At 41.7% G+C, this 22,110-nt stretch overlaps 2 protein-coding genes and 1 pseudogene across 4 annotated transcripts in view; 2 read left to right on the top strand and 1 right to left on the bottom strand.

The window, feature by feature from the left end:
• On the top strand, positions 203–10,172 carry HSPD1 (heat shock protein family D (Hsp60) member 1). Its single transcript, XM_021398057.1, has 12 exons — positions 203–362; positions 739–914; positions 3,757–4,009; positions 4,537–4,619; positions 5,320–5,415; positions 5,691–5,784; positions 6,257–6,425; positions 6,760–6,859; positions 7,766–8,011; positions 8,548–8,722; positions 9,311–9,489; positions 9,574–10,172. The coding sequence occupies exons 2-12, from the start codon at positions 741–743 to the stop codon at positions 9,724–9,726; spliced, it is 1,722 nt and encodes a 573-aa protein (XP_021253732.1). The 5' UTR covers positions 203–362; positions 739–740; the 3' UTR covers positions 9,727–10,172.
• Positions 11,929–22,110, bottom strand: part of COQ10B (coenzyme Q10B) — a 16,984-nt gene continuing 6,802 nt past the window's right edge. For all 3 annotated transcript variants that reach the window (XM_021398075.1, XM_021398073.1, XM_021398074.1), the window contains exons 2-5: positions 20,263–20,409; positions 18,892–19,084; positions 16,776–16,877; positions 11,929–12,438 (exon numbers count right to left, since the gene is read on the bottom strand). In XM_021398075.1, coding sequence (XP_021253750.1) covers positions 12,271–12,438; positions 16,776–16,877; positions 18,892–19,084; positions 20,263–20,384 — 585 coding nt within the window. In that variant the 5' untranslated portion in view covers positions 20,385–20,409 and the 3' untranslated portion in view covers positions 11,929–12,270. The remainder of the gene's footprint in view (positions 12,439–16,775; positions 16,878–18,891; positions 19,085–20,262; positions 20,410–22,110) is intronic.
• LOC110399422 lies at positions 15,413–16,245 on the top strand (annotated as a pseudogene).

Genomic DNA, 22,110 nt, shown 5'->3' with positions numbered 1-22,110 from the left:
GAGGACGGGGTCAGGCAACCACCCGGAAGTGAATTCGGCTCACCTCTGACCCTAAGCGAGCATGAGCATTCCAGAAGGTTCTGGAATTGGCGGGCCCCGGAACCTGGGTGGCTTATGCCTGGCGCGCCCTGCGCACGCGCAGAGTGCATCGTACTCCCCGCATCTCTCCTCCCTCCACGGGCGGGCCGGAGAGGCTATGCAGGTTCCGGGGTCCGGCCGCACCGCTCCCCGCATGGGTGTCTGCCCCGTGGGGGGCGGGGTCGAGTGAGTGAGTGCCGCGCGCTTCCCGCCCCTGCGTGCAGACCTGCGTGCCGCGCGCTCGGAGCGGACCGGACGGCGGAGGTGCCTCCTGCAACCCGCAGGTGAGCCGTGCCTCGAGCCAGGGAGCGGCCCGCTCTCCTCACGGTGCCCGCTACGGTGCCGAGGGGAACGCCGCGCTCTGGCCGTGGAGAGGCCGAGCCTTCGTCGTGCGCGTTACGTGCGGGCCCTGCCTCCGCATTCGGCGTGCGGCCCAGCGTTGGGGGCGAGCCCCGCTACGGCCCCTCACGGCCCCGGGGCGATGCCCGCGCGGTCTGGGGCGGCTGCAGCGCGGCCGGGCGGGCGGCAGGGGGCGAGCGGCTCTGACCTTGCGGCGCGCGTCCTGCCGGGACGGGACATGTGGCCGCTGCGCCCGGCCTGCGGGCGGCCCCTCCGTGCCTTTTATTCTGTCGGAACTTAATACCGATTTTAATCCTTTAGACATGCTCCGTTTGCCTGCAGTACTCCGCCAGATCAGGCCGGTGTCCAGAGCGCTCGCCCCGCACCTCACGCGGGCGTACGCGAAAGATGTGAAGTTCGGGGCGGACGCCCGAGCCCTCATGCTGCAGGGAGTGGATCTGCTGGCAGATGCTGTAGCTGTCACCATGGGGCCAAAGGTAACGGCAAAATGTGCTTATTTTGTGTACGCGCTTTGCTCTTTTTGGAAACGCAGCAGTAGGTCACATTTTTCGATGTGGAGTCCCGTTACTTGCATGCGTCTGCCTATAACAGAGCTGCAGTGGCAAGGACGGGCTGCGGGCAGCCATGTTCTCAGTCAGCTTCCTGTGGGCACAAAGGAAGATGGACCTGCCCCCTGTGAGGGGCACCGTGCATTCCTTTCGGCACTGGGAAGTAAATGAGTCCAAGGGGACGTCGGTGTGTTGAGCTTGAATGGCTCGATTCGCAGTTTTTATCGGCGTAGTAGATAATTAACTGTCCTTGCAAAGGGAATAGTTAAATTAGCACTTATTTATATGAAGTGCAAATTACAGCTTTGTATCTCTTTATCTCACAGCAGTAACAAGGTGAAAGCAGTAGAAGCATAATGCTGAGCTTTCGGCCAACTCCTAAATGCAACAACCTTATGGGAAAATCCGTGGCAGTGGCATCCATTGCTTATGGAGCAAAATACAGTTTACGATCATCTGTAATCTTTAGGCCTTTCAAAAAATGGGGTGCTGTGTTCTGCACAGTGATACAACATGAAATAAGGTTCCATCTTAAGAAAGAGGCACTGTTTAAATCTGTAGTAATGTCTGTTCCAAGTCATATACCCATAGTGATTTCCCTGGGATTTCAGATGTGATTTTTACTGCTGTCCAGCATTGCTGGAGTGGTAGGTGAGCTGAAGGCTGCCATTGCGCAGCTCCTGATGCTGAGTAATTAGATTGAATCACTTTTGTTTCTTGGTAGGAATAGCGTACTCATAGTAGTCACAGTTGCATTCCATCCTGCAGGTGAGGTCCTTGCAACTCAGAAGACAGGTGGGACTTCTAATAAATTCACTGTTTGGATTTCTGAAAGATTTAATATGTTAGCTCCAAGTATAACCTTGAAAAGGGAAGGATATTTTAAACTAACATAGGCTAAATTAAATAAATGTTGGAGGTTCAAAATGTACAGTAACTGCATATGCATGGATGATCTTTTCAAGGCTGCTTGGCCTCTATGAAATTATTTATCCTTCGCACATTTTTGGAGGCTCACTTATCCAAAATGCCATGAACTGAGCACGGTGAAGGTTGAGGAGCAGCGATGTCAGCAATCTCTGGCTGCTTTCCATAAGGACAGCTCTCCCAAAAGAATTAGGCTGCACTGTAATCAGCTGATTTAACTCTTGGTTAGGGTTTGGGCTTTGTTGTGAATGTCTGAGCATGGTTTTAATTTGCTGGTTAAAGGGCAGTTCCTGATGCAACTTACTGCAACCTCATGGAATTCTTGTTCCATTGTTCTCAGTGCATCAGCTGTTCTCCAGGTACTTGAAGAGATTTAGAGATTTTGCTGTAATACCTGATTCAGCTTCCAGCGTTTTTAAGAAATACCATAGTCATGAGGAAACTTCCCTTTTGCACTCTTCCATATTTAAAGAAGCATGGTTTCCAGTGTTGCACAATCTTTTGATATCGCTGCTAACAGGCCCATTGCTTTGTCACTGTAATTCTTCATATGCAGGACCACTCAAAGTGCAGGTGTGTTTTCTTTATTCAGTATCACAGCATTCTAGTGTTGAGTGTAAGCTGTTTAATGTGGTGGGATATAAGTAAACCTTGCCTCACTACTCTCCTAACTACCAAACCGATCTAGAATAAGGCCAGGTCAAAACAGAGATCGAAATGGAGCAAAGCAAGGAGGGGACCATATGCAGAAGACCTTATCAGTATCAGAATCCCAACAGACGGATTTTTTTTTTCTTGAGCCTTTAGATTTAGTAACAGCGCAGGTTGAATGAAGTAACAGTAAGAAGTTGTGTTAAATATTAACTTGACATAATTGTTTTACAGCACAGAAGTAGCAACGTACAGGTTCTCTCACGTGCTCAGAGCTGGTAACTGAAGCGTTACATTTCTTTTTTGCAGTTTCCAGAGCTAGTTGTACTTCAGAAGCCACGTAGCCTCTTGCACAGCAGCAGTCCATAGTTAAATCATTGAGGCAGATGCGAGTGGGCGCTGCACAAGCGGGGAGCACAGTGCGCTGAAGTGGCAGCATGCTGTATCCGAGTCCTTGGACAGCTGGGCTTGCGAGCCAGCCTCAGCTCAGAGCTGAAGTCATGCTGGCACGCAGTCAGCTACAGGAATGTCTCAGCAGGAGCAGCGTGCTCGGCACCAAGCTGGGCCCGACGGGCCAGCCGAGGGGGCTTGTGCAGGACTGGCTGGCAGTGGCAGCAGTGAGGTGGGTGTTTGGGCTCCCTTCCCCACCTCCAGCTGCTCCAGCTGTCACCATAGCTGAAGAGATTCAGGGCAGCAGTGCTTTAGATGTGGTTGCCTGCATTTCTGCTCTCTCCAGCCGAAATTCTGGAGCATGATTGATTGGGGCAGCTATACAAGCTGTTCAAGCTGGGGACCTCTGTGAGAGGATGCATCAGCCCTGTGTGCCCTATATGGTCCATAATTTTCCGTATCAACTAAGTATTTTAGTTCGGGTAGTCCTGCTTTCTAGTTAAAGCAAGTGCCGGCAGTTTTTGTGAAATTAATGCAACGCGTGAACACGAATTCATTAAGTGTTTTCTGTTCCATATAGTCATCAGTAATAAGATTTGTAACTTCTTTTTTTCAAAATGTGCAAACAATCAAGGTTTCTATTACTGATTTTCAATCATGTGCTTTTTATTGTGATTTGAAGGACAGGTTTTGAAGCGCAAGTTGGTACTTCACAAAGGGTTTTCATTTGCAGTGGAGCTGTTATAGTGACATGCTGTGGGTTACCTGGCTTTTATTTAATGTTTGTTGTTTGTTACCCTAGGGAAGAACAGTTATTATTGAACAAAGCTGGGGGAGTCCCAAAGTGACAAAAGATGGTGTGACAGTGGCAAAGGCAATCGACTTAAAAGACAAATACAAAAATATTGGAGCCAGGTTAGTTCAAGATGTTGCCAATAATACAAATGAAGAGGCAGGAGATGGTACCACTACTGCAACAGTACTTGCGCGTGCTATTGCCAAAGAAGGCTTTGAGAAGATCAGCAAAGGAGCTAATCCAGTGGAAATCAGGAGGGGTAATTTTTTTTCAATGTTTTTAATATTAAATTGCTATGTTTTTGCTCTTCGTGTCGTAAATTTGGCTGGCTTCCACAGTAAGTTGCCTTTTGTTGAAGAACCAGATAAAACTTTACTTGAGGAGTGATGCATTCAGAATCTACTTGCTGCTGCTGTGATATATTCTGAGTGAATCTTTCTTTTCTCTAAGCAAGTAGTTGCCTACAAAACAGAAAATTGGTTAATTTGATATAGGCGAACTCTAAAATCCATTTTAATTCATATCTGATTAGTATATAAACTTGTTGGAGTCACGTAAAATATTTTTGATGATGAGTGAAGGTATGTCATGCTAACTCAAAAACCAAGATTACTAGTATAAAGATGACAGTGCAGAGGTAGAACAGCCAGTCACTTGTTTCTGAACCTGCAAAGTTGATGCATTTTTGGACTTTTGTGGGATTCTTGGGTTTGAAACGACATTGTTTTTTTCTCCTGTACTATATACCTTGTTTTGTTCACTCACAAGTATTTAATTCATCTTTAGGGGTGATGCTTGCAGTTGATGCTGTTACAGCTGAACTGAAGAAGCTGTCTAAACCAGTTACAACTCCAGAAGAAATTGCACAGGTAAAAAAAAAAAAAAAACACCAAAAACAACCAAAAAAAAAAGCCCGCATAGTTTTACTTCAGAAAGTTTTGTGAAGTCAGGTTTGCTGGTGGTAGGTTGTGGATACACGATAACTGAGTATTTGTCTTTACGTGTTAAGATTTGGAATAAATCTCATTGAATGATCTCCATGGTAATACATTCATGAGTTATTTGAAATGCCCAGTATTCTGTCTTCAGTTAGATGTTGGTTCAGAAGTAGGCAGTTTTTTTCATCAGGATTGTTTTCAAAAAATGATCATAAAATGTAAATGCCCTTATTTGGGAAGAACTGAAGAAAGCAAAAATGTATTTGTGAGTTTGGTGATGGCAGACTTCCAGGATTGTTTGTTACATATCAGCCGTGGGACGTTCAGGTTGAGGTGTATGCCTTGCTGGGTGTCCCGCTCCAGGCGTGCTGGGCTTTATGGCTTGTTCCCTTCTGTGGCTACAGATTCAAATGTGTGTGCTGCATGAACCCAGTGTGTAGGATATGGCCCAGTGCTTGAGCTGCCCCCAAAGCCACTAGCTATTGTACTGTAGTTCTGGTGTGGATGAGCTGCTGTCAGTCGTTCTGCGTTGTCAAGATATGTTAGAATTGAAAATGATTATTTTGTTTGTTTACAGTAAGGAAAAAAATGTGTGTACTGTGAAATGAGTTTAGGCATTTTGCTGTTTCAGGTTGCCACAATATCAGCAAATGGGGATCAGGAAATTGGCAATATAATTTCTGATGCCATGAAAAAGGTTGGACGGAAGGGTGTAATCACTGTCAAGGTGAGAGTTAGCGTATGAACCAAGAGCAAAATGTCTGTTTTTCCAAGTTGGAGTTGGCTTTTGTGACGTGGGACGTAGCTGCTCACATGCGGTACCTTCCACAATTCCTCCATTCCCACCCCTTTTAGATAAGGGTCACATCACTCAATTCTTAGAATTCTTTTCCTTTGAGACAAACCACATGAAGCACACGCATGCTGCAGTTTTTCATTCTGTTGTGCGTAGTGTACTTGTAAATAAGAGATCTTTAATAAGACTTTCTTGCATCTAAACAGGATGGAAAAACTCTAAATGATGAGTTAGAAATCATTGAAGGTATGAAATTTGACAGAGGCTACATCTCTCCATATTTTATTAATACAGCCAAAGGTGAGTTAACAAAAATGCGTGTCAGGTACCTTAATGGCTCTCCCAGTTTAAGAATAATGATGTGTCTTATACAGGCTTTGTTAAGCTACATACCATGGCAATAGGATGCTGGGGTCCTTCTCCATCGGAGACATGGCAAAAACTTAAAAGTTCTTTTTTTCCTTTTCTTTTTATACTTTTTTGCTGAGTAAGAACAGTGTATTGTAACCATTAAGCTGGCCCTGCAGCACTCCAGATAACGCAGAATTGGAAGTCTTAGAAGAAAACGCTGGGTTTTTTGTGTTTTTTTTTTTTAGGAGGAGGAGAGGGGTGTTTGTTTCTGACTATTTGTAAGGGGTTTTTTTTGTTTGTTTTAGTTGCTAATGGAGTTGAAAAATACAATAGCAGCTCCCAAGCTGTGTGCTGAGACTTACAGAATGCTTGATATTCTTTTATAATGAGATTGCTCAGGCAGTGCATGTTGTTTCTGTAGGGCAGAAATGTGAATTCCAGGATGCTTACGTTTTAATCAGTGAAAAGAAGATTTCCAGTGTACAGTCCATAGTTCCGGCTCTTGAAATTGCCAATAGTCACCGCAAACCTTTGGTCATTATTGCTGAGGATGTTGATGGAGAAGCTCTCAGCACTCTAGTCTTGAACAGGTAAGGTTTAAAATTCATATTTTCAGGGCTTTGGAACAATAAATACTACTTTTTTTTTCTTTCTTCATTTTCATTCTTTAAAAGGAATACAAAGGAAGGCATGTATTTGAATTTTTCCAGTACTAGAAGCAACAGCTCTTAGGCATAGCCATGCTTGATACTGCTTGGGCTGAATTGCAGTGGTTTCCTAGCCACCTGTTCAAGCAATATCAGCTCAGTTGTTGAAGGTCTCTGTTGCTTTACTGTTAAGATTTGTTCTGAAATTTGGTTTATAGCAATTAGATTTGCTGTATGAACACATTTGAAATGTTGCTCTCTCACTTATTTTCTTCAGACTCAAGGTTGGTCTTCAGGTTGTTGCTGTAAAAGCACCTGGTTTTGGTGACAACAGGAAAAACCAGCTTAAGGATATGGCAATTGCTACAGGTGGTGCTGTAAGTAATGATATTCTAATTAGCTTCTTGCTCTAAGAAGCACTAGTGCTCTTCAGGGAGGTAAAGAATTTAATTTTAGGTTCATGGCTTCTGTTTGCTGCACGGCAGGCTGTTTCTTGTTCTTTCAAAAGGGTAACAGTAACTAATGCTTGAACAAGTATAGTGACAATTCCTGTGTCATACAGCTCTGACTAGAGTAGTAGGTTGCTATAACTGGGTGAAGTTGGACACAGAATTTCCTTGCAGGATTTAGGCTCTTAGAGGAGAAATGTCAAAGATGCTTCTTGAGAGAAATAGCCAAGTATATCTGCCTTCTTACAGCTTGAATTAAGATGAATATAATTGTTCTAAATGTTTGGAATAGACTAGATAATTCAGTTACTTCACCTTATAGAAAGGTTTTGTTTTACTATCTCAGTTTTAGAATAGTTGATGTTCTCATTACTGTCAGTTAATAAATGCTTTTTAATACACGCTTCAAAATCACAGCATGATATTGAGATCCAAAGCTGGTTATTGAAGTAGATGTTTACGCCAAATGAAGCACAAAGTAACAAAAACAACAGCCTCTACTACAGGTAGTTTATTGCAAGTATTCATAACTTCTGGAAGTACAAGGATGAATCTGTAACACAATTACAGTTTCCAGCCACATTAAATTAATGAGTTAAATGAATCAGTCCCGAACTAAAAGGTTGTAGTTCCTTATTCAGTGGAATCTGATTTGTGAGATGCCTGATGCCTAGTCTGTGAGGGGAAGGGAGGAGTTTCTTTGCACTTCAATGTGATAGTATGGTGATTATGTACTGTTAGGCTGCTGTATGTGTGTGTTCATCTGTCTTTTTTAAATACTGATTTCATATATGGAGAAGCTGTGAGTTCCAACTATACTTGTCGTGTGTTCAGGTGTTTGGAGAGGAGGGTTTGAGCCTAAATGTAGAAGATATTCAGCCTCATGACTTTGGAAAAGTTGGAGAGGTCATTGTGACAAAAGATGACACCATGCTTCTAAAGGGGAAGGGTGAGAAGGCTCAAATTGAAAAACGTATTCAAGAAATTATTGAACAGCTAGAAGTTACCACAAGTGAATATGAAAAAGAGAAACTGAATGAACGATTGGCCAAACTGTCTGATGGAGTAGCAGTATTGAAGGTGAGAAATTGAAATTCTTTGGCGTAAAACTTAGAATAAACTAATTTTTGAGATCCATCTTTCACTAATATCTTCTTTAGTCATTTCCCAAGACAGGAGATGGCACATAAATTATAATGGAGTTATTTCTAGAACCAGCAGCACATGCACTGCAGCTGTACCTTAACGTGCTGTGTTAGTAACTTGTGAGGCCATCAGTTTTTCCTTTGGATCTGGTGGGAGGTATGCAGGGGCATGGAAACAGCTCTATAGTGTTCTTAGGGGTGGAAGTGTAGCCGGTACCCAATAGGGCAGCTTGTACTTGGACTGTGTCAGAGTAACACAGGAAAGTGGTGGTACCAGACACTTATTGCTGATGTGAGTTACTATTTGCTTGTTTGATAATCTTACCAGCTGATTCAGATAAGGACTTCGGGTTAATACAATGCTAGACCTTGGCGTTAAGAACTGTTTAATTTTGTGGCAGCAGTCCCATGGCAGGCTTACCTACCTAGATGGGCTCCTCATTCCAGACCGTGACTATGGCTTGCTTTTAGGTTGGCGGCACAAGTGATGTTGAAGTAAATGAGAAGAAGGACAGAGTTACCGATGCCCTGAATGCGACCCGTGCTGCTGTAGAGGAGGGCATTGTTCCAGGTGGGGGATGTGCACTGCTTCGCTGCATTCCAGCATTAGACGCTTTAAAACCAGCCAACGAAGATCAGAAAATTGGTAAGTAAATTACTCAAATGTTTGTCTGGAAGTGCTGAGAATGGACTTACTTTTTTGTCTCAGGGCTTCCTGGGATTAAATAAATTGACTTCAGTGAGTATTCAGTTACTTGAACCTCATATTCCTTTGGTAAGGCAATGCCCTTTGGCCTGACGTTTCTCCTTTACAGGGGGAAAGAGCTTTCATTGCATCTCTAAATTGGGTGTGAAAAACAATAAAGCAGCAGCATCCTCTGAAAATTGAAAAGCCACTAAGGGAAGAATTGAATTAGTTAACTGTTGCAAATGTGCATGAATTCCAAGAATGCTTAAAACATTTTGGCAAAGCAAATGGAGGATGGGTTTGTACTGTGTTCCAAAAAGACTTGCTATGATAACAATATTCCTTAGTAGGTTTTGTGCAAGTAAAACTAAAATGGGCAAATTTCTTGCAGTGATTTGTTGACAGATTACAAGTTCCCCCCACAGGCCCCTCTGAACTAAGAAAAATAGCTTAACTTCTTGTTCTGCTAGTTTTCTCTTTTTGAATGCATGTCTTGGTAATTGCAGCATATGTAATATGTAATTCTAAAGATCCTTTTTATTACAGGCATTGAAATAATAAAGAGAACACTGAAAATTCCAGCAATGACTATTGCAAAGAATGCAGGTGTTGAAGGATCTTTAATAGTTGAAAAAATACTGCAGAGTCCATCAGAAGTTGGCTACGATGCAATGCTTGGGGACTTTGTAAATATGGTAGAAAAAGGAATCATAGACCCAACGAAGGTAACCAAAACCAGCCCTAGCTTTCCTTCCTCCCACTGCACAGCATGCTGAACGGGTACTAAGTTCTTTCTTTCCTGTCTTCAGGTTGTGAGAACCGCTCTGATGGACGCTGCAGGTGTTGCTTCTCTCTTATCAACTGCAGAAGCAGTAGTGACTGAAGTTCCGAAAGAGGAAAAAGAGCCAGCAATGGGAGGAATGGGTGGGATGGGTGGAGGAATGGGAGGTGGCATGTTCTAATTCCTGGGATATTGATGCATCATGAACTGTGCTGTTTAAGACTGACAGTTCTGACTTAAAAACTTCAGATGTCAGTGTGAGAGGATGGATAGTGACTGAAGTGAGGCTGGTGTTTAAAAGAATCACTGTAACCATCAGTTACTGGATTTCATTTAACACACGTGTAATTGTTTACAGTCATTGTCCATGCCTACAGATAATTTATTTTGTATTTTTTGAATAAAGACATTTGTACATTCCTGATAACTGAGTGCAAGATCCATCTACCAAGGTTCTGATTTCAACTTAATTAAGGCACTCGATATTCTGTTTCAGAATTTATTGGTGCTTGCCAGAACTAGGAGGAACTTGGAAGCCACTGTGCGTAAGACTAGACAACTGTGTACAAAGTAGACAAATACACTCTTATGTGACCTTCATGTAATAAAACAAACTGCTCAAGAGTACTGATATGTATCACCTTTTTCCTCTGTACACAAAAGCCATAGTTCTGGGATAAACTTGATAGCCCACTTCTAAGATTTACTAGAACTCTGACACTTAACCCTACAAGGCATTTCTCTCCAGGAAGCATTCCCCTGTCTAGAATGTTTCTCTGAAGTAGAAGTTACGTTAATTCTGGTAAGAAATATCTAAGCTGAACTGACAAACAGTTCTTTTGAAATTAATATTAAACAGTGCTATGAAAATAAGGCACGTGCATTGACTTTATTTTGCCTTTTCCGTACTGCTTGTTTTACATGCTGGAACAGACAACTTCTCACAGTGCTGTGGGAGGAGGGAGAGTGCCCTGAGGGTATGAAACAGGTAAGTTTTCTTTGCTAAGAGTTGAGTTTCTTAAACAGTACTCCTGCTCAAATGTAGTATGTAGTTGCCTCCTTGGTTTGAGAGTTGTAGTCTTCCAGCTCTCTGGATGTTACATTGACCACACTAGGTGACGTTTTGCCCTTAAAGCCAGCTTCGTATGCCACCTACTCTTTTTCTTTATCCCAGTGCAGCTAGTAGCACTGCTGTATAACATCTTTCCTGCCTGCTTTCCACCTGCAATTTTCCAAATACTTCAGAGCGATGGTGTTCACAAACCTGATTTTTTCTTTCATTGTTTCAAAACATAAAATTTCCTTTACAACACCCTAGGTGCCTTAAAACTGACTTCTTAATCCAGCTGTCACTTTCCCCAGCTGCCTAGCACTACTAAGAACTGTCTTTCACAGAGGTGTGAAATTTCAATTAGTCTTTCTGGTGAAGTGTTTTAAGATGCCCACGACTGCTCCAGGGTTGTCCTTTGTCCTGAAATGTATGTTCCTACGTTATGTGATATCTTGCCACCTATTCTGTAGTAATTGCATGGATGGCAGAGGCTTTGGAGGAGCTGACTAACTTCAGCTGGGATACACGCTTGACCTGAAACTTCATCTAGTTTCAGTCATGAAATTCTGTAATTTGAGAAACTGCATAGACAGGATGTGAAATTGTTCTAACCTATGCTCGTGTCTTTAGAGTATTAATGTAAGGAATAGAATTAGTGAAAATAATTAGTGAAACTCAGTTTAATCAAGACAGCCTGTACCACTGCACTGCACCAATAAGTAAAAGGTACAACAGTACTGAGATAAGTAAAATTTTGTTCTCTGTTGTGTGTCATTAAATGACAGTTGGCCTTAGGTGTCTTTACGTTGCAAAGGGGAGGACAACCCGTTCCCTCCTTCCAAAGGACAGCAATGTGGCACAGAAGGGAGTGTATCTGTGCCCTAGTTCTCACTGAAATAATATTTACTCTTTAGAACTGAGAACTGTGTTTGCATTAGATGAGGTATATCTAGCATAACCTAATTACAATGCCTAACAGTGAAACAGTGGCAAGTAGGTAAGTTCAGATTGCCAAACGCAGCAGTGCCTGGAGCCGAGCAAGCAAAGATATTGGATATAGCTGAAACTGCTGTACACTGTTACATGTGCCTCTTTGAAAACTCAGTGGTAAGGCTGCTTTATTTTTTTTTCTATAGCAGTTGCTGGTCAGAATTCAACAGCAGCCGGAGACGCCTGATTTAACCCTTGTCAGCCACTAGGATCAAAAGCACATAGTAGTTGATGTTGGACAAGCGTTGTGTACTCCTAAACCTAAAATGTCAGAATTTCCCTTCAACTCAGCAAGAGTTGAGCGAGTTGATGCTGGTAAGTAACATTCGCACTACTAATAGCTAAAACTTGAGTTAATATATTACAACACCGAAAAAAGACTAGCTTGGATAAGGCAGAAGAACTGATTACAGAAACAGTTTAGCAGATTAATAAATGGTAGCCTGAGTTACCTTGCATTACATTACATGCTAATGATTGTTACTGATAATACTCTGAATTGCACTTGATAGTAGCTTGAATAGAATACATACATTCAGCTGAACATGTGCGTGTTTTGTACAGTAGAAAATACACACAAAGCTCAGATATGAAATAGGTGCCCCAAAAGGAGCATAATACCACTTGTACAAATGGGGTGTACAAAAAAAATGTTTATGGTGGAGGATGTTGAAATTTTCCCTGTTACGTTTGATGAACTTCATGAAGCATTAGCTCCCGAGGTATGCTTGTTTCAGGGCCATGGAGTTTGGATGCTCTTCTTTCAAAGGCAGCAACCATCTGCTTTACCACTTCATCAAAAAACAGTGTAGCAAGTTGCGAGTGTAGAAGTGAACGAAATTCAAAAGAAATCTGTTTAAACAGAGAAGATATTTTTGTCACACTGTGGTAAAATGCTGTTTGAAATACCTTAAAAATCTTCAGTTAAGCTACAAGTAAGTGGTAGAAGAAAGAACAGTTAAAACTGGATGATGAGTGCGTACACGAAGAAAAGCCTTATTCTTTGGTCAGAGGACTGTTTCCCTAGGCTTTTCAATTAGTATAATCATTTTCTTGGTTCTCTTATGTATCATTTCCATTTTTCCAGTCCAACTGTATCTTTCTTAAATGAAGCATCACAAAACATAAGCAGAAGATTTGAGATAATGGAGAAACTTCCAACCAACAATAATAACTTCTTTACTTTGCATGCAGAATTCCTTTGAGTGACAAAAGTTTGAAGAAAATCCCACGTGGCAGGACAGCAGATGTACAGGTAAGCTGAAGCAAACTCAAAAGGGTTTAAAAGGCACCTTGAAGTAGTTACCTATTAGGTATCAACACTGTTTATCCATCTATGTAGACATAGTTAACTGTATGCTCAAACAAGACTTCTGTACTAACTAAAGCTAAAAATTTGCTTTTGTCTGCTCTGTCTCCTTCCTCGACACCTACTCTGTACCTTTGCTGTCCTGAGCCAGGCAGTCAGTTTTGGAGCACAAACGTACTGGGCAAGTCGTTCATACCAAATCCTTGTGCCTTCTTGCGGCACTCAAACTTGCTTACATTCCCCTTTTAGCTACTGAATCTCTCATTACGCTGAAGCTACAGTAGAAGTTAGCAGTTATGGCATGAACACACAAGTTTGTTTTCTGTCTCGACCCCCCAAAAGAAAATGTGATAACAACAGCAAGGTCTCTTTTATGTCTGCCAGCCTTCAAATACACTTTGTGTTGTGCTGGCCCTCAGTCCAGTTCAAGAACATTCCCCTTAAGGCTACGTTATTGGGTTTAGTTCTGCAGCTTCCAGAAATTTTTACAAAATTGTCAGGAAAAGACATAGATTGCTCTTTTGCACTTCTTAAAAAAAGCCTGCATGTTTTCTGGACTGTGATTTAAGTACTTCTGTCAGAACTGAGAAATTAGCAGATGAAATTTTAAGTGAAGCAAATATGTATTCTCTTAAATGGTTTATGAGTAATGCATATTAACAGCAGAAATAGTAATATGGAAGTAATTTAACTACAGGGACTGTAAGCCAGGAGTAGCTTCATTTGCATTTGTTTGATCTCAAGCATCAGTAAAATTAATATGCCTTTTGAAAGTCTGAGAGGCCTCAGAGCATGCAGAGTTCTGCAAAGCAGGGATCATGAGCATTTCATCATGTTCAGGAGCTATGTAAGAACTTTGAGGTATGGTATATATTTGCCATCTGCAACCTTCATAATCTGTTGTGCTTAAATCTATATACCAAATCACTTAAGAGCTGAAACATCTCAAAATAATGTCTTACTAAAGTTCAGCATACACACAATGTACTATCAGGCTGGGGGAGCCAGCATAAGCAAAACTTAAAACTTTCTAAAGCTAGCTAGCACTCTTGAATCTTCTCTCTCCCTCAGTTACACGGTATGTTTTGAGAAGTTCGTTGTGAAATGTTTATCATCGCCATCTGCTTAGGCCCAGAGGCTATGTCACACAGCAAGCTGCAATTGAGCAAGGGTTGGAATCATGAAGTACTTACTGTTGTGAGGCAACCCCCTGCTCACCTGGCTGTATTTGCCTCTGTTACCTCAAATGGCATAAGCAACATAAAGTATTAATAGCATTTCTTTAAGAAGATGAAAATGTCCATTTTAAGTCCAGTTTTGACCCTAACCGAAATTGTCTTAGAAAATCTGTCTTAGAATGAGCTAGGATGGAAAAGACCTACAAGATCACCTAGTCCAACCATCCACCTACCACCACCAACCCCACTAAACTATATCTCCCAATGCTATATCTAAACGTTTCTTGAACACCCCCAGGGACGGTGACTCCACCACTTCCCTGGGCAGCCCATTCCAGCGCCTGACCACTCTTTCAGAAAAGTAGTGTTTCCTCATGTCCAGCCTAAATCTCCCCTGGCGCAACTTGAAGCCATTCCCCCTCGTCCTGTCACTAGTTGCAAGAGAGAAGAGTCCGACCCCAGCTCACTACAACCTCCCTTCAGGTAGTTATAGAGAGCGATGAGGTCTCCCCTGAGCCTCCTCTTCTCCAGACTGAACAATCCCAGCTCCCTCAGCCACTCCTCATAAGGCCTGTGCTCCAGACCCCTCACCAGCTTCATCGCCCTCCTCTGAACACGCTCCAGGGCCTCAATGTCTTTTTTGCAGTGAGGGGCCCAAAACTGGACACAGTACTCGAGGTGGGGCCTCACTAGGGCTGAGTACAGAGGGACAGTGACTTCCCTACTCCTACTGGCAACACTATTTCTGATACAAGCCAGGATGCCATTGGCCTTCTTGGCCACCTGGGCACACTGCTGGCTCATGCTCAGCCGAGCGTCGACTAATACCCCTAGGTCCTTTTCCTCCATACAACTTTCGAGCCACTCTGCCCCAAGCCTGTAGCGTTGCCTGGGGTTGTTGCGGCCAAAGTGCAGGACCCGGCACTTGGTCTTGTTGAACCTCATCCCGTTGGCTTCAGCCCAGAGATCCAGCCTGTCCAGATCTCTCTGCAGGGCCTCTCTGCCCCCAGGCAGATTGACACTTCCTGCCAGCTTGGTGTCGTCTGCAAACTTACTGAGGGTGCTCTCAATGCCCTCATCCAGGTCATCAATAAAGATATTGAAGAGGACAGGCCCCAGCACCGACCCCTGGGGAACACCACTCATGACTGGTCGCCAGCTGGATTTAACTCCATTCACCACCACTCTCTGGGCACGGCCCTCCAGCCAGCTCCTTACCCAGCAAAGGGTGTACCTGTCCAAGCCACGGGCTGCCAGCTTCTCCAAGAGAATACTGTGGGAGACAGTGTCAAAGGCTTTGCTGAAGTCTAGGTAGACCACATCAACAGCCTTTCCCTCATCCACCAGACGGGTCACTCGATCATAGAAGGAGATCAGGTTGGTCAAGCAGAACTTGCCCTTCACAAACCCATGCTGGCTAGGCCTGATCCCCTGGTTGTCCTGCAAATGCCGCGTGATCTTTTTCTCACCGCGTGTTGGGCTGCGGAGGGGCCGCCAGACTCAGACACAACACTATGAATCAAGAAAAACTAGCCAAGCTTCAAGCTCAGGTCCAAATAGGAGGAAAGGGAACAGCTCGCAGAAAGAAGAAGGTGGTGCACAGAACAGCAACAGCTGATGACAAAAAACTTCAGAGTTCACTCAAAAAACTGGCAGTAAATAACATTGCTGGCATTGAGGAGGTAAACATGATAAAAGATGATGGAACGGTTATTCACTTCAACAACTCCCAGGTTCAGGCATCCCTCTTTGCTAACACTTTTGCAATTGTCAACCTGAAGTGTCAAAACATGGCTTTGAATGGGAAAATAACTTTCCACACAAACCCAGTACTTAGAAAACAGGGTTTATGCAATTGCTTAATTCAAGTTTTCTCAAGTTAATTACTAGTCAGTAGCAGGAACTGGCACTTATTGGCCTGGAAAAGCTTAAACCATGAGCAAATAACATGCAAACATGGTTAGTAAATCCCATGAGAAATAAATTTTCATGTGCCTATAGGTTAATTTCTGAACTGCTGAAGTGCAATACAACAATAAGGTGAAAGTTATTAACACAAGAAAGTGCCAGTTTACAAACACTCTAAAAGCTCTTTTTCCTATTTACAGAAGAAATTTTTCAAAGCAGAGTCTTCCAGTATAGGCCAGCAGCATCAGGCCATTCCTCTGATGTCCTAAAACAGAAAGGCAGCATTTCTCTAAAGAACTGTTATGGCAGTATTATAGGTAGTGTAGGATTTAAAATACATGAAATAGTAAAACTAAAAGTTGGGAAATTAAACTGGCAAAACTTGTAGGCCAAACAGGATAGATGGGAGGTTATCTGCTTTCTGATTACAAGAGTACTTTAGTTGTAAACTAATCGAAGGAAATAGCAAAGTCCATGAATGTGTTTATTATTTCTCCCTCTGTATTTGCTTATGTAAAACTGTAACACATAGAGCATGTTAAGGTGAGAGATACCAGTCCCTAGGCTGTTTCATTACGTGTGGACATCTCAAAGAGAGCTGCTGTCTCTAAAGAACTGTGTAGTAGTTTCCACGTGGTAAAGTTCACAACAATTAACTCAGTTTCAGTGTGGGTGGGTGGGAGGGAGGGCAGGGGGAGAACAGTACCACCTACTTTTTTTTTTTCTTAAATGCAATCGAGCAATATTTTTATGCCCCATTTCTAGCACGTGGAAGTTGTAATTACAATACTTACTGCAAAATCCAATGTACACGTCCTTGGATAGGCAGGGATACCTGGGCTGAAGCGCCATACTGTTTCCAAGTGATTAAATAGCTTTCCATCGGTGCAGGATGCCTAAAAGAAAGTTTAAAAAGTCAAGCTGCAGTTAGGCTGCTATATGAGGGACAAATCAGTATTACTGAAGTATGCATTTGCGTTCTGTTAGACTGTGAGGGTCACAGCATAGCTAAAAATTGTTCTTAATAGTGTGCAGCCAGTGAGAGGTCCCATTTGTCCAGTGCCACTTACAGCAAAATAACTGAAACCCTTGCAAGGTATGGCAAGGATTTTTGTATTGAGTCATAAAACAGATCTCTTGCCCACTGCATCCCACACCATGGTAATGTTAGTGCTCTATTGCCAAAATTTTGGAATAACACTGTTTTCACCAAAGGATGTGGATATTTACTGGTTTTGTCCATGTACTTCTTTTAATTACATGTATAGAATGCTTTATATACTAATGTGTAGACTTGTCATCTTGTGCTGTAGGAATGTTTAGCATCAAAATAATCCCAACTGAAAATAAACTCAAAAAATCCTTTGTCATAAGACACTATTGTCATCGAGAACTTCCCCAAAGTCAGTAAGACTGTATACACTCAAGTTCATAATTAGCTGATATCTTGGCTCTGTTACCAGCAAGACACATTTAGTCAGTGTTCTGAGTCCTTCTATACAGTCCTACTTCAAAACCATAAGCCAAGCCACCTGAAAGGCTTATCGGGTACACAAAAGTATCTCATTTTTTCTGCCCAGTATAGCGATACTGTGCCTCACTGCTTCTACAACAGAATGGGGAGGAATAGAGAGAAGGGCAGACAGAAGTGAGCTGAGCTCTTCAAGCCTGTTGCTGACAGAAGGGCAGGAAGCATGGGAAAAGTGCCAGCATGTGCCCCTTGCTCCCAACCTTACAAGCAGCAAAACTCACCCGACTCTTCCCTCAGCAGCAAGAGCTGCTGCTACCAGCTTGATTTTCTTTTTTATTTTAAGGAATTTTTTAAGGAATTTATTAAATTTAAGGAAGCTGTTGTCACTAATTTCTTGGTCTTTTCTGAGATGGGAACTTTTCTTTTGACAGAATAAGAGTGAAAAAGAGTTTGTAAGCCAACTTGATATCTATCTGCGAAAGAAAAAAAAAAAAAACCTCTTGTCAGGGAAGAGCAGAAAGGGAAAGCAGCATGTAAAATGCAGATTTTTCTATTGCAATTGTTCAACTTTCTTATAAACACAAGAAAGATTTTTCTTTCCAAAATTAATAAGTACCTTGAATAAAAGTACTTTGCTTGTTCTCTTTCCAATTCATGTCCCCCCTGTACTTAAGAAACCCATTTCTGTTTTGAGCAGTGTCCCATAAGAGGAAGCCTAGAAAAGAACAGTAAAATAGGATGTCCAAACAGGTATCTTGAATAGTAACCAACTGTTGTCATTCCCCTGATTATTCTGAAAGATGATGAAAATTGCCACACGAAAGGAAAGGCAGCTTTTATGGATCGGGTTTGGGCTGTTCCTAACAGAGCCGAACTTGTGAGGCAGACGAGCAGTTGGAAGATCTTGACCTCATTTAAAATTTCTCCTTTAATTATTACCCTTGAAAAGCTGAAAGGAGAAGATACACAATTGCTGAACAAATTAATTTTAAGAAATTGACTTTAATACAACTCATGTTCTCATAATGTACTGAATAACCAGGGCACTTCAGCAGATCCTCTTCCTAACTACTTAAGAAGTCTTAAGTAGAAAGTTATCAGAAGAAAAATAGATTTTGCTAAGATATCAGAAGCAACAGTTGTCAGATAACTTTGAAGTCTGTATTAATTTTTCATTTAGATAGGCTTGATATATAACAAAAATAAACAAGAATTGGCTATCTTCATGAATGGCTGCCTTTTTCTCCAGCAAAAACAAACTAAAAAGCATTTTCCCCCTATTTGGCAGCCTATGTTTTAAAATCAGATTCAAATTGTCCCCGGGTAACCTGAAGTTTTTAAAAAAAAAAAAAACACCAGTCCTTCACCACAGGAAGCAATATTCGAACTTCTGACACACAAGTTATGGAAAGCAACAGCTAAGAAGAAGAGTAAGTTACCTTAACTAGATGTGGTCTCACCAGGGTAACAACCGATGTGTACCGTTCTACTACAGGAGGGAAGCCTATTTCTAGCTGTGCTTTGCAGTACCCAGTGCGCTTCGATAACACATCTGACTTTTTACACCAAGGCACAAAGAGCTTGTAGTTCTCCACAACAGCAACGACTTCATACATTTCTTGCATAGAATAACTGGAATAGAAATATGAACGTTACAATTACATGCTGTTGTTACTGTGAATTCAAGTATTAAAAGGTTCAAAGATATTATTTATGGCACAAAGTTTTGAAGGTGAACGTGCAGATACCAGAAAACACTACTGTTATTTTTGAAAATTAAACATGCAGGTCTGCTATTAAGAGAAAACAAGGTCATAAACTGGTGAAAGCCTTTGCACAAAGAAGCAAAACAAATGACATCCAGCTGTAAGGTTAGTGACCATTGGGCCTGCTACTTTCTACAATACTGGGGAAGCATGCTTAGATTTCAAATAGAAAAAGAAATTTTTCCAGCATGGTGTGCTATCATTCAGGTAGATCTGACATTTCACAGGATGAAAGAAACTAGGGGTCTGCGTTTTAGAAGGTTTAAAGAGAGGAATGCTACATTCCTTACTTAGCTCCCAAAACAAGTTGGTTAAAAAAATACATTCACTGGAAAAACAGTGAGTATTATTGGACAAAGGCTCCTTTTAAACAACTATGCACAATCTGTTGCAGCTCGAGAATTACTATGTAAATGAATGTTAAGTATCATCAAAAAAATTAAACTTAATGCACAAATCATACTATTGCAGACTGGAGACTGGGAACAGATCCCAATCTCATTAAGTTAATGAGAAGTTTTCCACAAGCGTTAAGGCAAACTGGATTCCAAAGTCTTTTTCTGTGTGCCCATGTTTCTTCATCCCACAATTAGTTATTTTCCTTCTTTTGAAGAGAGAACAAAATCTCAAGTGAGAAGCACAACAAAAACCTAAGTGTAACATTAGCACATATTTGCAAGAAATGGGAAAAAATTCAGTTTTCACACCCTTTGGTATATCCCCATTTCACCAGATGAGCGATGTATGCTTCCCTTTTGGGGCTGTTTTTGTTTTGGTGTGGAATAAAAAGATTATTTCTGCTTTTTCTTTCAAAGGAGTCGGTATTTTGGGTTCATCGATTTTTAGTAATGAATTTCAGACTTGAACAGCCTGATCTCTACAAGTTCCGGATGTCAAAAATTATTTCTAGTCATTAGCTGGGCACAGTCTCAGGGCCATGCATCTTCAGGGATGCAGCCTTTGGCTTTCCAGTGTTTCTGATTCATCACAGCAAACACAAAATCCATGAGCACGTAAGGTCTCTTTTCACATTTCTGTACATACCCTATAATTCTTCTTTCAGAGTATTCTTTTCTTTTATTTACTAGCGGTGCAGCAATGTTGAAGAAACTTCTTGAGAAGGTATGGCTCAGCACAGGGACTTGCAAAGGAGAAATCCTGGTCATCAGAATGCCACAGGAAGCCAAGTGCCTGCAACAGTGAGAGTGCTTTTAGATGTCTGTCTTATCAGCAACACAGATCACAACAGGTGAGATGGCATAGTCTGTTTTGTAACGTTCCAGAAAATGTCCAATTTACATGGGAAAACAAAAGTTTGTAACAGTTTGCAATCTATTCAAAACACGAGGTGTTTTTTTTTGTCTTTAGTAGAAACTAAAAATAGCTCCCAGTCACGAGACAAGTAGCTGCCAGAGTAAAATAACAAAGGCCCCATTAAACACTGGCTTTGTGGCAGCCTGAGTTCTTGTACAAGACTTGTGCACTCACATTTGCAGAATATAATTTCTTACCAGCAAAATCAAGGGATACCCTGCTGTACTTTACTCTTTTAGATCACACTGAGGTTGTGCTTGCAGATACAACAGTAAACCCTCTGCTGCCTTCCTTCTCTTAAAAGGAAGGTTTTGTTTTGGAAGTGCTTTCTGAAACTGCATTGCATCCCCACCACTGAACATTTTCTTGTCTTGAAAATATCACGCAAAACGGTGGATGCAGCGTTTTCGTAAACTAAACTGAACAAGTTATCTTTAAGAAGTGCTAGTAGTTCTGAGATTCCATCTCAGTTTTCTGTTTGTGAGCATTTACACTAAAGCCTAACAAATACTCACTGTAGTTAATAGGTGTCATGCTAAATTACCACTTTTGCCCAGATTGAGCCGGTTCAGGTGTAAATGTTAACTCGAAAGTTATGGGTTTTGTCACCAGGGAGTTAAAAATGTCACTGTTTGCAGTCAGCAGTTCTACGTATGTAAACTAAAGCACAACCAAGGTCTTTTTCTGTCTCATTAAACAATCAGGACTGTACTTCTGGATCCACTAAGTCAAAAATTGAACCAACTTTGCATGCTTAGTAGAAAACTCATTTGTTGTTTCTTTAACACAGTGAGCAGTGATGATGCAGTTTTTTCCTAACCACCAAAGTCATTCAGCAAATTACAGTTACCGATTTTAAATAGTTGAAATTATTATTAACATGCTCTTTAAAAATCAGCGTAACTTTCAATTTAAAAAAAATGCAGTAATTACCCTAGACTGACCACGTTAGTCTGTATGGTCTCTGTACTTGACGAAAGGAAAATAATAAACTGGCTTGAGTTTAGAGGGAAATAAATATCCCCCATCAGCTCATTAGAAATTATCTGTACAGACTTCTTTAAGAAATAAATGAGCAACTGTGAGATGAAGCAAGATGATTGACACCACAGCCTGTAATCACCGCAGCTGAAAAGAGAGGACGTAAGGTGGAACAGCAACACAGTGGTGAAATGAAGAGAACAAGTCTACTTAAAAAGTCTTTCAACAGTAAGCTCTGCATACATTTGGAATTGTGTCTCAAGGGACGGACACAGTCTGTTTTTTTCCACTTCAGACTGGACAGGACTGTTAAGGAAAGTCGTGGCTTCAACGCAAATAATGGAAAGGTGCCAGTAACCCCACAGCCTCAACCAGACTCAAAGAAAGAGCTCACACCTTTAGACCAGACCTCATTTCAGAGGTCTCATCTGAATTCTTTTCTCCATCTGGAGCTACCTATAGCACACAGTCCCAACCAGCTGGCAGGTGTCTTCTAGGAGTTGGTTTTTTACTGTCAAGCTATGCTAGCGCACTGTCTCTTAGAATTTTATCTGCACGCATTTCAGCACAGGCCTGAAAAACACCCTGCAAATACTA

This window comes from Numida meleagris, chromosome 5 (assembly GCF_002078875.1).
Source record: "Numida meleagris isolate 19003 breed g44 Domestic line chromosome 5, NumMel1.0, whole genome shotgun sequence".
Taxonomy (NCBI): Eukaryota; Metazoa; Chordata; class Aves; order Galliformes; family Numididae; genus Numida; species Numida meleagris.
Note: the sequence above shows the minus strand (reverse complement) of the source record. Positions and strands in the feature narration are given on the sequence as shown.

Bases quoted from the DNA above. Each gene is read 5' to 3' on its own strand.
- HSPD1 (XM_021398057.1), top strand. From the start codon at position 741: ATGCTCCGTTTGCCTGCAGTACTCCGCCAGATCAGGCCGGTGTCCAGA. The intron at 5,416-5,690 runs GTGAGAGTTAGC...GCATCTAAACAG, and splicing joins AGGGTGTAATCACTGTCAAG to GATGGAAAAACTCTAAATGA. The intron at 9,490-9,573 runs GTAACCAAAACC...TCCTGTCTTCAG, and splicing joins GAATCATAGACCCAACGAAG to GTTGTGAGAACCGCTCTGAT.